Below are 16508 nucleotides of genomic sequence, written 5' to 3' on the forward strand. Positions count from 1 at the left end.
AACAAGTCTCAAAGAAAATACAATGCGATACAGTATTTTGTACAGTACAAGTTTCGTGTTTAAATCAGCAGTGTATGTGTCAAATTAAAACCATCACACAGGCATCGTATTTTAGAGGAATTCGGAAGCTGGACCCTTTAATTTCTATTTATTAAAATAGAGATGGAAGAGACGACTATTGTCGCTAATTGGCTAAAAATTACTTGGTTAATTTCACTGGCTTAAATCAAAATTCAACTTAAAGATTCGCTTTCAGATAAATAATTCAGTCTGCTTTTGAATATTCGCTTTGAGTATCCTTTTAAAGGATACTTTGGATTGCTGTTCTATATTTTGCGATAAGTACAAAAAAGTTCTTCAATGTTTCCACTTTGAATACTTTTGAAGTAAATGAATTTTCTCCATTGAGAAGTATACCTTACTGCTTCAATTTCTTGGAATTAATCTTTTAATACGCAGTGTTTGCAGAAGCGTTTCATGAACTCATCAGAAGATAAAAATGACGTATTTATAAATGATAATTGATTCATTTTCAATATTAATTTTTTATTTAAAAAACTTTAAGAGGATGGTAAAAAAACATCTTATACAAAATCTCAGGAAATTGCAAACAGTATACTAAAAACTCATTATCATTATTGTTTTATATTTATTTATAAAGAGAAATTCTAGATAATGTCAAAAACAAGTTTCTTCTTTCTATATAGTTAATTTTATTGAATTGCCTGTTTGCACGTCTTAACGTTGTGATTTTCTTTTTGTTATACAATCTACGTTCTATAGTACTACCCCCATAACACAACCCTTCCATTATAACGACCGATGCATAGAGTCTCGTTTACTATCCAATGAATGCGATATTATTTAATATCTATTAAAAAGTTACAAAAAAAATAATTTAAAACAATATTTCCTTTCACGTTGTAACCAATAAATAAATGTAAACATGTATCCCCTTTGAGTGAAGAGTGTTGCCATGACGCCCGAAATTTTTATACTAAGTCCTAGGTGGTCGTAATTTGAGTTCTTTCATAGTCTGTATAACTTCATTTTCACAGAGATAAATACTATATCAATCATACTTTTTTAGCTTGAAAATTATATTCACTTATTTTATGAAATGTCAGTGCCCTTGTGTAGTTTATTTTTAAGTCAAAACATATGGACTTCATAGCATCTTAAAGTATGTTTTTTAGTGAAAATGGCAGAGCCGAAACTGCATAATTTTAATACATTTTTAGCTTATTATTTTAAAGGAAATTTTTAAGCATATATTAATATTAATTAGTAATTTTCGTGTTAGTTACTAAGAGAAAGGTATTGTTTTGTTATAATTGATCAAGCACTTTTTTAGCTATAAGTTAATATACGTTTTTTTTTTTTTTTGTACACTCACGATATAACGACCTTACGATATAAGGTTATATCAAGTATTAACCGTATCACTGTAAGTCGATATTTATTTTTTGTGTCAGCAAATATTAACTTTTAGTGTTAGTGGGTGTTAATTTATAATAAAATGTAAATTTTTTTCGTTAGCTTGACAGTTATTAGTTTTTGTGTAAATAAAGAAAATGCAATCACATTAAAAAGGTGGCAGTTAAAAAAGTCTTCCCTTGATCAGGAGATTTAGTTCAACCTTAATTATTACAAAATTAATTTTTACTTTTTATATAAGATCACCACTTAATTATTCAAGTAAAATCTTCTGGAAATTGATAGAAACTCAAATTTAAGACAGAAAACTTTCTTCGTATCTGACACCAAGAATTTACGACCGATACTTTGTCAATTGAATAGACATACAGTGATAACGGAAGTAAAAATAATTCTACTACCCATCTTCCAAAAACAAGGACGCCTGTCAAAAAGTGGCTCAGGCAGAAGTAAATAGTTACGTCACGTGATTGATCCAGTTGGCATCTAGATAGGCTAATAAATCAGCGTTTTGTTATTATTGGTCAAGTATTCTTTTTAGGTATGAGTTAATATGTACGGTATTTTTTGTGTACTCACGATATAACGACCTTACGATACAGCGTTATATCGACTATCAACTGTATTATTGTAGCAGATATTTACTTTTTGAGTCAACAAATATTAACTTTTTGTACGATTGTATTAGTGTGTGTTAATTTATTATATAAGAAAGTTCCTTTTTTGGCAAATTAGATTTTAAGCAAATAAGAAATATACTATCACATAAAAACGGTGGCAAATAAAAAAAATATCCTTTGAAAAGGAAGTTTCTTAATTACTGCAAAATTAATTTTTACTTCCGATAATATCACTACTTAATTCAAGTTAAATCTTCTGGGAATTGATATAAACTCAAGTTTAGGACCCAAAAAAAACTCATTTTGCATCTGACTCCAAGAATCTACGGCCGATACTTATCTTTCATGTCAATTGAATATACATACGGTGATAAGTACGGTGAAGATAACTCTACTGCCCATCTTCGTCTTCCCATTCAAAAACAAGGACGCCTGTCAAAAAGAGTTAAGTGGCTCAGGCAGAAGCAAATAGTTACGTCACGTGATTGATCTAGTTGGAAGGCATCTAGATAGGCTTTAATTGGAGGCGCGCCCGGCACTTTCTAAAGCCTGACCAACGAAGGGTACTTAAACCGCCTTCCCACGTTCAGATGTTTTACGAGTATTTTAAAGGACTCGTAATTCTTATTGTCTCGTTTAGTTTTGTTTCGTATCATAAATTCCGATGATCTACGCCCATGGTTGGTCCTCGTGATTTAATCAAATGGCTTTAAGATACAAAAGAGTTAATCTTTGAGTCAAGGTTAAATACACCTTAATTTTAGACTGAAAAAAACAAAACTGAAGAGGTAGAAAAATTAATTTATTGTTTAAATAAATAAAAAATCATGTTATGTATTTAGTCATAGTACAGACAAAGGCAAGTGGTGGTAGATGTGAAAAATACCAGGTAGAGAAACTGAATAATGGCCATGCAATGTTTATTTTATCGCCATCGGTACTATTTCTCGAAGTTTACTGATGGGATTAAGATGTAAAAGGGTTAATTTCTGAGTCAAGGTTGAATACACCTTTGTTTAAATTTTCGAAGAAAATAAACTGAAAAGAAAACTGATTTATTAGTTCACATGTTACGGTACGTTTGATCGAATTGCGTGATCGTTATAAGCGAATGAAGGGCTTTCGATAATAAGGATGAACCATATTTTGAAATATTCAGGAGAGGATTTTGGTGAAAAACACAGCTATTTCCACGTTGGCAATAGGATTATTTTGTGCAGGTAGTATAGCGAAGATTCCAAAAACTTGTTAAGCACCTATTTGGAAACAATAATAGTTAACAATTTGGTGTGGAAATATTGCCGTTCAAAAACCTGTGTCGCCCCAGGTCCTCTAAATGAAATATAAAATAGTATTATTCTATTTAATTATTTCAGAGTTATTCGAAGAATCATTCTGCTGCCAGAAAAATGGAAAAAGGTATTGGAAAGTTGTGGTGGCGCAAGGGATAGAGCGTTCGCCTTCTAATGAGGCGAATCCTTGCAAAGGCCGGTTGATTCGAATTCCACACCAGACTCACACTGAACGCAAAGCTGACATAAAATGTCCTCAGTGGTAAACGGATCATGGGTTAGAGCCCTTTTGCCGCCGGACTGACCGTGGGAAGTTTTCGTGGTTTTCCTCCCCATGTAACGCAAACGCGGATTACTTCCATCTAAAATTCCTCCACAAATTTCTTCAAGAGTCCTCTTGTCTTCTGTATAGGGTTCAAAATTACAAGGCTATGGAGTTGAACATTAGTAGTCGTAAACCCAAAATTCGGTCGGCTGTTCAACGACGGTTATAAAAAAAAATTAAGGTATTGGACCATATTGGACAGTACAGGATTCAATAAAATATTTATTCATTATAAGTCTTTCATTTTCATTATTAAAAAAAACTAAATTATTTTTTAAACCCAATGTATGGCAAATTTACTGAGGTCAATTATATTAATCGAGGTTATAATATTATTTCATTATAAAAAAAATTATTCTGGAAAGCTAGAAAGTAATTAAAACATGTTTCAATGTGAATCTAGCAAATCATGTATCTTTTTAAGTTGAGAATACTATTTTATTTTTTATTACTCCAGTTTGAAATCCAATATTTTTCCTTTTATTGTATCAAAAGTTATATAGACAATGTAAATGACAAATCACATAGAACATATTAAGATATATTATAGTAAATTTACGTTTTTTAGGACTGCAATAAAAAAATACCATACTTTTAAAATACTTTTTAAATACTTAAAATGTAAAGAGAGAAATTTCTAATAAGCGTTAATTTAATGTTTAAAGGCTCATCTGAGTCACAAAATCTATCATTTTACAAAATTCTGCGCAGTTAAAAATATTTTAAATTGTTGAACTTTTTGTTGTACACTTCAAGAAGTTAGTTAAATGTTAAAAGTTTCATTATACACTGTTATAAATTTTCTATAGGGTTAAAAAGTTTGTTCTACATTGTTAAAAATTTCCGAGAACTTTGGACCATAATATCGTTCAAATTAATTGCATCCTTAATATGAAGAAGAAAACAAAGTTTAACGATATAATCGCAATTCATAAACTTAATTATACGATATTAAGACTTAACTTATGTTGCAACACGGCTTAATTTAGCACATTTTTAAAGTTGCAGTAAATTTGAATAGTATTATGATTCAAACTGATTTTTCTGACACTTTAGGAAACCCCATATTAGAATGGAAAAGTAATTTTTTTTTTCGGAAAAATATATATACAAAGTTAGACCAGTTTTACGCTGTCCGATTCATACGTTATCTTATTCTTAGATCCATTTCTTGCTGATCCTCGAAAACTGCCTATACCGAAAATGTTGAATTATCCCGGATTTTACATTACCCTCTTTAGAAAATCCCGCTTTATACGTTTTTCAAACAGATCCGACTCTTTTTTTCTTTTTCTTCACAAAATTCGCATATTTTTTTTTTAGTTTTCTTTTTCTTTTTTTTTTTAAAAAAAAGACTTGTTTATAAGGAGCTTTTCTGACATTCGTTACATTCTATCTCATTGTCCTTTTGTCTATGATTGGGAATTTCATCATTTAGTCAAAATCAAAAGGGCGAATTTGCAAATTTAAGTGTGAGTTTTGAGAGGAACATTGTTATAATTGTATCTAAAAACAAAAGACATGTAAAGATTACGCATTTTTCCTAGTAGTTCATTTAGTAAGTGTCAATTTTTTGGAAAAAAATATATATACATTGTTTTACAACCCCAATTTTACGTTAAACCTCTTCACGCGTTTTATAATTCTAGTCCAATGTGAAACCTGAAATCGGAAATCCACTGTATTTACCTAATTTTCAACGATAACTATGAAAGATTACCATTCTTTTTTCAAAATTGCACCATGCCTTAGTTATACAAAAAAAAAAATTCTAGATTCTCCTGTCAACGCATACAGCATTATGAGTGATTTCTCGCATTATAAGCCATTACTGAAATATTCCATCTAAAAAAACACTTTTAATTCCTGTAAAGAAGTTCTCAGAAATATCCATTTGTACAATACATTGTGGGTGGATAAAAACATGTCAACGACCGCCAAAACACTAGTCTTAAGCCAGAATCAGTTAAGAAAAATGGATTACAAAAACAGGCGGTATACGGGAAGAAGGAGATTGAGGAGTTTTTAAGTCATTTTTCCTTGGGTTCACTTTTTTTTTCTTTTTTCGTCGTGTAAAAATAGTTGACAAGAGTGTTCGCTGAAGTTGATACATCATGTTATCTATCAAAAAGTAAAAAATTACTTAAAAAATTAAACAAAAGGTATTCTGTGGGGAATTTCTGACTTTTGGGAACATATAGAAAAGGAAATAATCTCCCAAAATGAAAAAATCTAAAGGGCCACCGACTCCACTGCTCTGGGTGTTCAACTTAACGTCACTATTTAGTTTTTCACGCAAAAAGCATGAGACTTATAAACTTGGAATTACGAAGATATGTAGAAAATGTAGAGTAATTACGATTAAATAAAAATATATTAATATTGAGCAGTTGATTCGAGAATTATTAACTGTTATATTTGTAGCGAAAAAATGCCATTCGGAGTAGAAATTTCACACGCTGAAAGGGCTATAATTTTCTTATGAAACTTAACAGAGAATTGTTCTTTTTTTCTTTCGAAACTCTAATTTGTTCTACTGCAACTTTACATGATTTTTTTATGAATTTTCTCTCACTTTTTTTTTTGTATTTATATTACATTTCAAGTTGCCGCAAAAAAAATTAAAAGAGTTAGATATTTGAAATTAAGAAGATATGCAAAATGAACTACTTTGTTTGTTTGTATTTAGTTTGAAAATTATTAACTGTTAACTTGCAGTAAAAAACATAATAAATAAATAAATAAAAACATGTTTGCCGATCTATTGCCTGCAGAAATTCCATTTGAAATGCATGAAATTACTGCCTATCGTTATATTACCCCCAGATTTTAATATTTAAAGCAAATTTTAAGCTTTAAAACTATTTCTTTCCCAATAATTCAACTACAATACTGATAATATAAACTTACTAACACACTATTTGCTGTTAAAAAATGTATTGATTTTTATTCTGCGAAACTTAAAATATGTAAATAAAAGGAGTTCATACTATTTTTAGAGATATTAAAAATAAAAACTTTCTTCGGCGATACTTGAGTTAAAAAAGATTGCTTTCAAGTTAAAAAAAAATAATAATAACAAGGGAGAGATTGTGCTCAGTAATTACAAGTTCGGGAGGACACAAAATAAAGCCTTATCCAGAGCAATTCTTAATAAAAGTGTCACTTTTGCAGTTCCAAATAACCATATTACAGCAATTTGCCATCAAACTTTTCATCAAAAAAAAAATATCTATAATTACATTCCACTACTACTATCACTCCTCTGGAATCTGAAGGTTGGACTAATGTGTCGTCGAGGTCAATAATTACTATCTATTACTTCCAGGACAAGCCGTTCTGAGGTTAAATTGCAGGCAAAATTGATGATACAACTCATTATAGTGGGTATAACATACAGAAACACCTGACGATTTCGAGAATTGGAAGTCCCCAGTAAATTAAAAACCAGTTTTTCCCTGAATAAATGGGATATAAAGTTAAAATGAGCTTGGCAGATGGGGTCTTGTCTATAGACCACACACAACAATAGCGTGTCGGGTGGAATCAGTGGAAGGACAATGACAGGACAATTTTAGTCTTTTGATGTTGGGAGAAAAGCCACATCAAGGTTAAAAAGCCGAATTGTAAGGAAAAAAATACATCTTTCGTGGGTCGTAAGCTTAATTTAGATAGATTAGAGACGCTTTATTAAGTGACTGATTTTTTAGTAATATTTCTGTTATTTTTTATAGTTCGATTGTATTAGTTTAAAACTTTTGTTAAAACATTGTAGGAGATTTGAGCAGTTCTGAAAAGTGGAAAACAGCACAAATCTAAACTCCGACTGCAATTAAATTTAAATTTAATTCATAATAAAAAATTTTAATTAAATTTATAATTTTGTCGTGAGTCAGGAATTAACATAAATTATCAAAAAGTATGCTTTAAAAAAAATAATTTTTTACTACAAAGGGGCCTAATACGGACGTTCATGATGTTAACTAAACCAAATTAACAAAAAAAAAAAATTTTTTTTTAATCGTGTGATGATGTTTACAAATAAAAATAAGAGTATAGATTTTAAATAAGACGTTTACTTGATAATATCCTTAACAAATGACAACAATAGACAAGTTATATTACTATGTAAAAAAAAGATTTGTAGAAAAAGCTATTTACTGTTTGTCCGAAACAGTAACGTATAAAACCTCGCTATTATTCTCACACAAAATAGATTAAAGTAAGTATTTTCAATTTATTCATTCATACTTAAAATAATTTAAGCATTTTCTTATTTTTTATAACACATTTCTTTAACAAAATGTCACTTTCTATTGTTTTTATGACATATTTCTGTAACTAAACGCCACTTTCTTACGTTTTTATGACACGTTTTTGCAACAGAACGCCACTTTGTTACGTTTTAATAACACATTTCTGAAACAAAACGCTAATTCTTACGCGTGAAATACAAGATCGTCTACGAAATGTTAACATTCTCAACACCGATAGTTCTTGTCATAAATTAAAAAAGTTATTTTCCTAAAATTGGATGGAAAGGGTCATTATAGTATTAATTTTGTTCCCACCCTTTTGAGAAGTGCCCATTTATAGATTTCGCCAATTAGTATCGTAGGTAAATCGCTCGTCATTTGTCGATTCGATTCAGAAGCCAATCACATTCGACACACACGCTTGGCGTCACTTACAGGTATCCAATTAAATCAGATTTAAATCACATGGTTCGGCTGAATCACTCACTTCATCCCGAATTGCAAGAATCCAATCGGAAGCTTGCAGCGAAGAAAAAAAAGATCTAAGAAAGATAATCTTTATTTTTGTTGCCAACGCATAAATTTTAAAATTAATTTATTTATATTCAATATACAACTCTATCAACTCTTTAATTTAAAATATTTTATTCGAACGCCTTTTTTTAAGAGAAAAATTTAACACTCAATGAGACCATATTTCGGTGTTCAATCATGGCTGAAGATTTTTAGGATTCTATCAAGGCTAGAACGATGGTTGTGATCTAGAAATATCATTTTAAACCATAAGCATCAGTTGCTTTAAAGTAATTTATCCAATCATTTATTTTTCTATAAAATTTTTTCTCCACAATTAATTGAATTTGGGTTAAAATTTTGCTTGATTTACCTTAAATCCAAATTCTTAATAGCAAAATTATATCTTAAACTGTAATCATATACATTTACAAATATGAAGCCTCTGAATTTCTAGGCACAGTCACCTTTTAATTATTTAATTAATTATTTTTTTTAATTTGTTTTTAAACAAATTTCTTTAAAAAAAATCTTATAGCGAGCAAATTATTATTATTTTAATATTTCGATGCTGAATCCTAGTATCTTACTATTAGCGACAAATTTTCTGTATTTCACCAGATTTAAAAAAAAAAATTGATTTATTATTTTGATCCAAATCAAATTTATCCAGAAAATATTTTTAGGTAATTACTTTGGACAAATTCATTTAAGTCAATGGTTATCAGTTAACTATCAATAGAACTATAATATTACTCAATAATTAACGACCATCAAAGAAATATTAATTACATTTTAAAGAAATGAGCGTTAATCATTACAAGAACATTTGATGATAAGAATTTAAAAAATTCAAATAATTAAAAAGTAATTTAAAGATAAAACAAGAGAAAGGAAATAATTATTTAAGTTTCAGTTTCAAGTCATCATTTAAAATACTAAGAATATATGATCATGTCATGTTATTGGACAACAAGCCAACAGATTAGACAACATTTTAGAAAATAATTTGAATATATATTCATAGTTTCTTAATTAAAGTTTTATCTTAACTTTAATCTAATCTTACTTACTTAAAATTGAATTATCTTATTAAAATATAACATTTTTATTAAAAAAATCATTCCAAAAACTACTGTAATATTTTTTAAGTTAGTTTTAAAAAATATTTTTCTCAAACAACTGACATTTTTCTGAAGAAAAAAATTAGCATTAAATTATTGTTATTTAAAAGTTTATTTAAGGACTTTATTTATGAAACAAAATGCATAGAGTCCTTAGAAAAAGTACAAAGTCTCTAAAGGAAATAATATATAAGCTTGTTTCATTTCTATTAATGCTTCAAAAATTGTGATTACTTCAAAAAGAGGGGCGAGAGGGATGAAAGAAAATTACGAAAGAAAAGAGTCCCATCACAAACAAGATTTTAAAGAGAGAATTACAGTTTTTTTCTCTTTTTTTATCTACAACATCTCATACATTTTTGGATCATTTCAAAAATAGGAAAACATTTCTCAACAACGACACTGAAAAAATAAATAGAATAAAAAGCTTGGTTGCAACTATTATTACTCCTCATTCTTCTTTGTCATTTAAACGTTAATTATACAAACCTTTTCTAAGAAAAAGCGTTCGGAAATTAGAAGCGGGAAGAATAAAAAGTCGAGAAAGTTTGAGAAGAATGTTGATCTAACTGCGTTTGTCACACTTAAAATGTCTAGTAGGGTTGACGAGAACGAATTTAAAAATAACTCAGTTCGAAAAGTTCAGACCTCCCAGGTGAAGCCAATTATAGAAATGAACTGGTTATGTTCACAAAAGCTTGATAACATCATTTAGATTTTATCAATCAAGTTTAGATAACAGAATATTTATTTAATATGTCTAATTAATCTGTCACTAACAAACCTCTAATCAACAGTTTCTCTCAAAAAAATCTTAGCAAATGAGTCTTGAAGCTACAATGAAAGAAGAAGTTCACAGAAAATCGGCGCTACCATGAAAAAAAATATTAAAAGAAAAATAAAAGTTCACTTTAGAGCCATAATAGCGATGCTTTTACCGATGCCATAATAGCGATGATTATGCTAAATACAATATACTGTAACCTTAATATAGTGTAAGACCCTTAGAATCGCGTAATCAAAGTTAAGAAATGCAATAATATGGTTCAATTTAGCATCATATTAAGGTTGCGGAATATTTAGACGATATTATGGTTCAACCAAAATTTCTAACAATGTAATGTAAAAATTAAAATATATAAACACGCAAGCTATTTTTATGGACATACAGCAAACGAGCATTAAAATTTATATTTATTATAGCGATAGCGAATGGTTTCGTATCAGCTATTTCAATTATATTTTGCTTTTAAAAGACTATTTCGTCGAATTTAACTTAAAAATTATTATCAATATGATTTACTTGATAATTACATGTCTTTAAATAGATATTTAAATCAGATAGTTGAAAATATTTAGAGGTTGTAATTCAAACTATTTTGATTCAATTTAGATAGTATAATCATTTAATACTTTAATCACAACTCGGAAAAATGCTAATAATGAAATGGCTTATGGTGAGAATTCAAAATTCCTCACAAGCTAGAACTAAAAACCGAAAACTACTTTACCCTAAGAAATCCAACAGTTCTTCTGAAAACGTAGAAGGTTCTTCAAAAAAATTCACTTAAGATTTAAATTTTGCGCCATTTCTGTTATGAAATAAGAGGAAAGGACAGGGAGGATGATTCAGGGTTATTGAAAATGGAATTTTTGCACGAAGAAATGAAGTTTTTAATTGGTGAATTACAGATCAGTCTTCTTTTCTGACCATTTGTTTCCTTTTATGGTGATCAGAACTGATTACCTATACTATGCGAATTAATACAATATAATTTTCTTCCTTGAGTTTCAAAAAATGTATATCAGAATTATAAAAACAAGCCCCAATTACACACGCCTTAGAGGAAAAAATTGACCCCTGTTTAACCGAAGTTCAGCCAAATCCATACAAAAGAGTCATCGAAAATTTCATTATAAGGTCCAACTACCTGCATTCTATTCCATAAATAATCTGATTCAGTACAAGAATCATACTGTTTTATTTAAAAACCTGTTTTTCTTGTCAAAATTACATCTTCTGAGAATTTTAGAGGACCCATGATTTAGGATAAATTATGTTCAGATTAACAAGAAACTAATTTTATTTTATTTTTTGGTTAAATAGATAAATACTTTAAATTTTTTTCACAATATATTTTAAAAATCAAATTTTATTAAAAATAGTAAAAATAATTCAGATGAAAATTTCCTCCAATAAATAAAAATTTCCTCTAATAAATAAAATTTAAAAAAATAACACTCCGATTAAAACAAGTCAATGACTTAAAAAGTGTGACAAAACGCGAAACAATACAGTCATAAATTATGGCACTTTCCAGAATGGGATTGGAGTCATGTCTAAAAAAGTAACAACCTCTTTCGAAAAAATGATACAAGCGACAAAATTAATATATTAAACGTATCGATTGCAAATCGTGGAGCTTCAGATTGCTGATTATGTCTTTAAATCATCAATATCTATCATCAAAACCGGATTATGCTCATCATTTATAGATGCCTTCAAGGTAAAGACAATCTTTACATCTATGAGGTTGCCATCAATGGGCTGACATTGCGATGAGAACAAGAATTAATTCAAAGAATTATCGATTAAGTTTGTGTAGCCTTTAATTATTGTTTTGTGTCTTTTTGACATAATAACAGGTTAGCATTTTTATTTATCACATTTTTAGATTTCGAAAATATCTTCCATCAAACTTTTACAGAATTAAAAAGGAAGGTAGATGTTGTTTTTTTTTTAATTATATTTCTAAATAAGAGAATTATTTAATTTAGAATGTTTTAAAATATATATTAAAGATTTTATTAATGATTTAAATAAACATTGGAAATATTTTTCTAAGAAGTATTTTTCTTTATTAAAATTCTATTAACGGTTTTATTAAATAAATTATTTAGATAAAAGTAAAATGAATTTCAGAATAGAAAATTATTAAACATTTTGTGTCAACTATACTCAATAGGAAAAAAACCAAGAGCCGTTATATTACTTCTTTGGTTTTTAACTTTTTTATTTTAGCAAAATAAAATTTTTGTTTCTTTTCTTAAAAAAAAACTATATATTAACATTTAGAAATGAAAAATATACTAAAAAAATACGACACCATGGAATAATATAAATATGGACTATTTTTATTGAAAAAAAAGGCTTCCCGGAAAAAAACCGACTATTCAGCGTTTTCAAAATATCTTGATAAACCAGTACTTTCTTATGATTAGAAATGCTTTCTGCAAGCAAAGCATTCTTTGACCTAACAAATTCAAAGCATCTGTTGACCTAACATGCTGCATAAATATTTTAAAGTTAAAACATAATCTTAATTCTGGCTTGTCTTCCTTTATATATTTTTCTTTTAATTTTTCGATTAATTTTTTTTTCTCACTGCACTAATTTATAGCCAATTACGTAAATATTCCAAAACATTTTGATCAAAAACCATCAACCATATTAAATTTATTAAACTTCAATTAGATGGAAGATATAATAAATAAATTTGAGATAGATGCATTGATCATTTTCTTGAGACCTACAAGATACACTCTTATTTAAAAAGTAGAAAAAAAATTATGAAATATAGCATTCAAATAACATACTATATCATTTGTAGAATGTCTAACCATCTATGTAAGATCTACGACTTCCATCTCTTTATCTTAATTGATGCATCCTGTGGGAGTTATAAAATCCGTTCTCGATAAGAGCCGCATGGATTTCGTCAGATGCCAGATAAACTTGTAAGTTTTTTCTTTAAGGAATTAACTCCATATAACTTAGGAGTAAGATAAGTCACGATATCTTTATTAAATAAAATTTCAAAAGTTCATACGTGATAAAACTGAGAAGGGTTAGCTAATTTAAAGTATGCGAAGCATTTTTTCCCTCCGTTAGTTATAGTGTTTTTATTTTTTTCTCAAAGATGGACTGGCCATGTAATTAAAATATAGGGGGGGATGGCAAAAGCATGGTCTGTAGAAATACGCTTTGATAAAAAAAAATGGTAATAAACGACTGAAATGTTTTCAAAAAATTCAATGATAAACTCGACCCCTCCCCAATCTCTTTGTCTAGTGGTGAGAAAGGAGAAACTTCATAATCCTAAACATGAATCCCTTTTTTTATTGCAGATTTGGATTTTCCAGAAAAATATCCCGATTTCCCCTACAAGTTTTAGCATTTTAGTTCGCTGTAATCACAAAGTGAAATAGGAGTGTAAGATGCTTCTTTAAATAGACATATCTGGAGAAATGCATGTAGATACGTACAAATAGAAAAGTACAAATTTGTATATTTCAAATTTAAAAGAAAAATCCTGTCTAATATCACCAAACGCCCCCCCCCCCCCGTTTCAGGTCAGATGAGATCTCAGGTGGTGCGGCCAAGTTTGGAGGCTGGGTGTCAGGTTTTCTATTATTCGATACGTTTTTCCCCAAAAAAATAACAAACACGTCTGTTCATATTTTCGATCTGACATGTATTTATGTAGATATCTTCATTTGAAACTGATGTTCTTATCGTTTATCTTGATTATATCTACAACAGTTTTGGGGAAGATTGGGAGCAAATTTTACGTCAAACTCTTAAGTAGTAGATCACTTAGCTTACGTGTATAAAACTATCATTGACAGTAACAAGTTAACAAATAAAAGAAACAACACTTACTCGATACATGGAAATAAAAATGAGGATCTTTGACTTTATCCATGTTCTTCAAAACTTCCTCCTGAAGGGTAATCAATTCATTCTTATCCAAATCAACAGATCTCAAGCTTGGTAATGACTTAAAGACGGCGTCCGGAAGCATTTTGATTTTGTTCATCTTCAAATTAAGACTACGCAATTTTTCTAATCCTTGAAAAGCTCGTGGCCCGATGTGGTAAATCGCATTACTATGCAAGTCTAAATCGTCCAGTTTTGGCAATGCGTGAAAAATCTTGTCATTCAAAATCCGTATCTTATTATTTGACAGATCCAAACGAGTCAGAAGACGGATTCCACGGAACATGTACTCGGTGAGATCTTCGATTTCGTTCTCGAACAAATTTAATTCCCTCAAGTTCTGAAGATCGCAAAATGCGCAAGTTCCAATTCGAGAAATGCGATTCCGTTCCAGAAAAAGATTCTCAAGTTCCAAAAGACTAGTTAATGCATCCGCGTTGATTTCTTCGATTAGATTATCACTAAGTGATAATTTTTTTAGGCGTGGTAAATTTGTGATGGCATTTGATTGCAATTCAGAAATTTCACAGTTTTCCAATTTCAGAACGCGAAGAATTTTCAAGTCCGATATTGCATACGATTTCAGCTCGGTCAAATTGGCTTGCTGTATTTCCAAGTGTTCCAAAAAAGCCATCCGTCTCAAACTATCGGATGGAATTTTAGTAAACCTGATAACTCGCAAATTTGCATTCAGTTTTAAAACTACTACATTTTCAACAGAGCTCATTTCTCGCCAAAGTTTATTATCTTCATCCATGTCAGATTGTACAAAACACATCATTTTTGTGTGCAAATAATCTACATCACAAGTACACATCATTTCAGGAAAAAATTCTTCGCAAAATTCCTCATACGCTGCCGTAATTTTAAAAGTCCACAAAAAGATATAAAAGAGTAAGTTTCCAAAGATCCAATACATCTTCATCTGAAAAAATGAAAATATAAATTTAAAACCAATATCTTTTCAAATATTCGTTGATTAATTAATTAACAATCAAACATAAGTTTCTTAATTTATGAAAATCAAAACAAAATTCTAGATAAGCACAACGCTACATTCCAGTGTCAAAAATATATTTAATAATTCACCTTTGAACTGAATGAATCCACCTTAATTTTTTTTTAAAAATCACTTTAATAAAACTGAAGTCCTTTTAATGCATAATTATAATTCACTTTAATTGGTTAAAACCACTCTAAATAAAGCCACTTTAATTGGTCCAATCCACTTTAATGTAAATAAAGCCAATTTAATTGGTTAAATCTTTTTTAATACCAAGCCGCTTTAATTTATAATTCTAATTTAGTATAAATAAATTCGTTTCAATTAATGAAATCAAATTTAATAGGATAAATCATCCTTAAAGTTACTTCAATTATTTAAACCCACTTTAAGAAAAGCAAAACATAGTTGATTTTAAATATGAAAACAAAATATAACAGATGGAAGAAAAATAAGCTTATTATGTGTATATTATCAAATATAATTCCAACAATTAAAACACGAAGTAATTATACATTTTGACAGCTTATTTTGAATTTTACATACTTAATAATATTATTTTTTGAAGGTTTTATTCTTTTCCATGGATTAGCACTAGTAATAGTGATAAGCTTCTCGCAGTCAGTAATGATTATTTATTTTCGTAGTCAGTACAGGTGGTTATTATCACTAATATAGGATATTATTAAAGCAGCCATTAACATATAACTAAAGAATCAAATTAACATGATTCCGGGCATAGGGAGTAGATTTTTTAACTCTTTTTGGTACGTTACATTTGAACACTCTAGCCCGGAAATATCACGGACACGAGAAATAAATAGAGGGCGAAATATCAACCAACTATTTTGAAGGGAGCAAGAAGAAAAGGGCTAAACCAGAGGTCGCCAAAGTGGTCTATATAGACCCCCAGGGGTCTATTTAACAAAAGCGGGGGTCGATCTGAGCCAGGGGGTCGAATGGGGGTCGATCCGAATCGGAGGGATAAATCGGTAAATTCAATCTTAACTACGTACAGTTATAAATTAAATGTGGAGTTTCGAGGGGATTTAAGATTAAAATTGACCAATTTTGAGCCCAATATAGCGAACCTTGCAATAAAACACAGGGCACACCCATCTCATTGATTAAGAAGCAATAAATCTGTAATTACTTTACTTATTATTTCTACTTATTTATAGTTACTTATTATTAAATAAATATTAAGGTATTTAAATT

At 29.2% G+C, this 16508-nt stretch overlaps 1 protein-coding gene and 1 long non-coding RNA gene across 4 annotated transcripts in view; one reads left to right on the plus strand and one right to left on the minus strand.

Annotated features, from left to right (window-relative positions):
* Positions 1-16508, plus strand: part of LOC107447262 (uncharacterized) — a 164917-nt gene that overhangs the window by 95968 nt on the left and 52441 nt on the right. The window lies entirely within an intron of this gene.
* Positions 1-16508, minus strand: part of LOC107441035 (uncharacterized) — a 44443-nt gene that overhangs the window by 12155 nt on the left and 15780 nt on the right. The window contains exon 2 of the mRNA XM_043050255.3: positions 14231-15212. Within this exon, the coding sequence (XP_042906189.2) occupies positions 14231-15212 (982 nt within the window). The remainder of the gene's footprint in view (positions 1-14230; positions 15213-16508) is intronic.

Source organism: Parasteatoda tepidariorum, chromosome 8 (genome assembly GCF_982258835.1).
Source record: "Parasteatoda tepidariorum strain Cologne lab strain chromosome 8, Ptep-v5.0, whole genome shotgun sequence".
In the NCBI taxonomy this organism is placed as follows: Eukaryota; Metazoa; Arthropoda; class Arachnida; order Araneae; family Theridiidae; genus Parasteatoda; species Parasteatoda tepidariorum.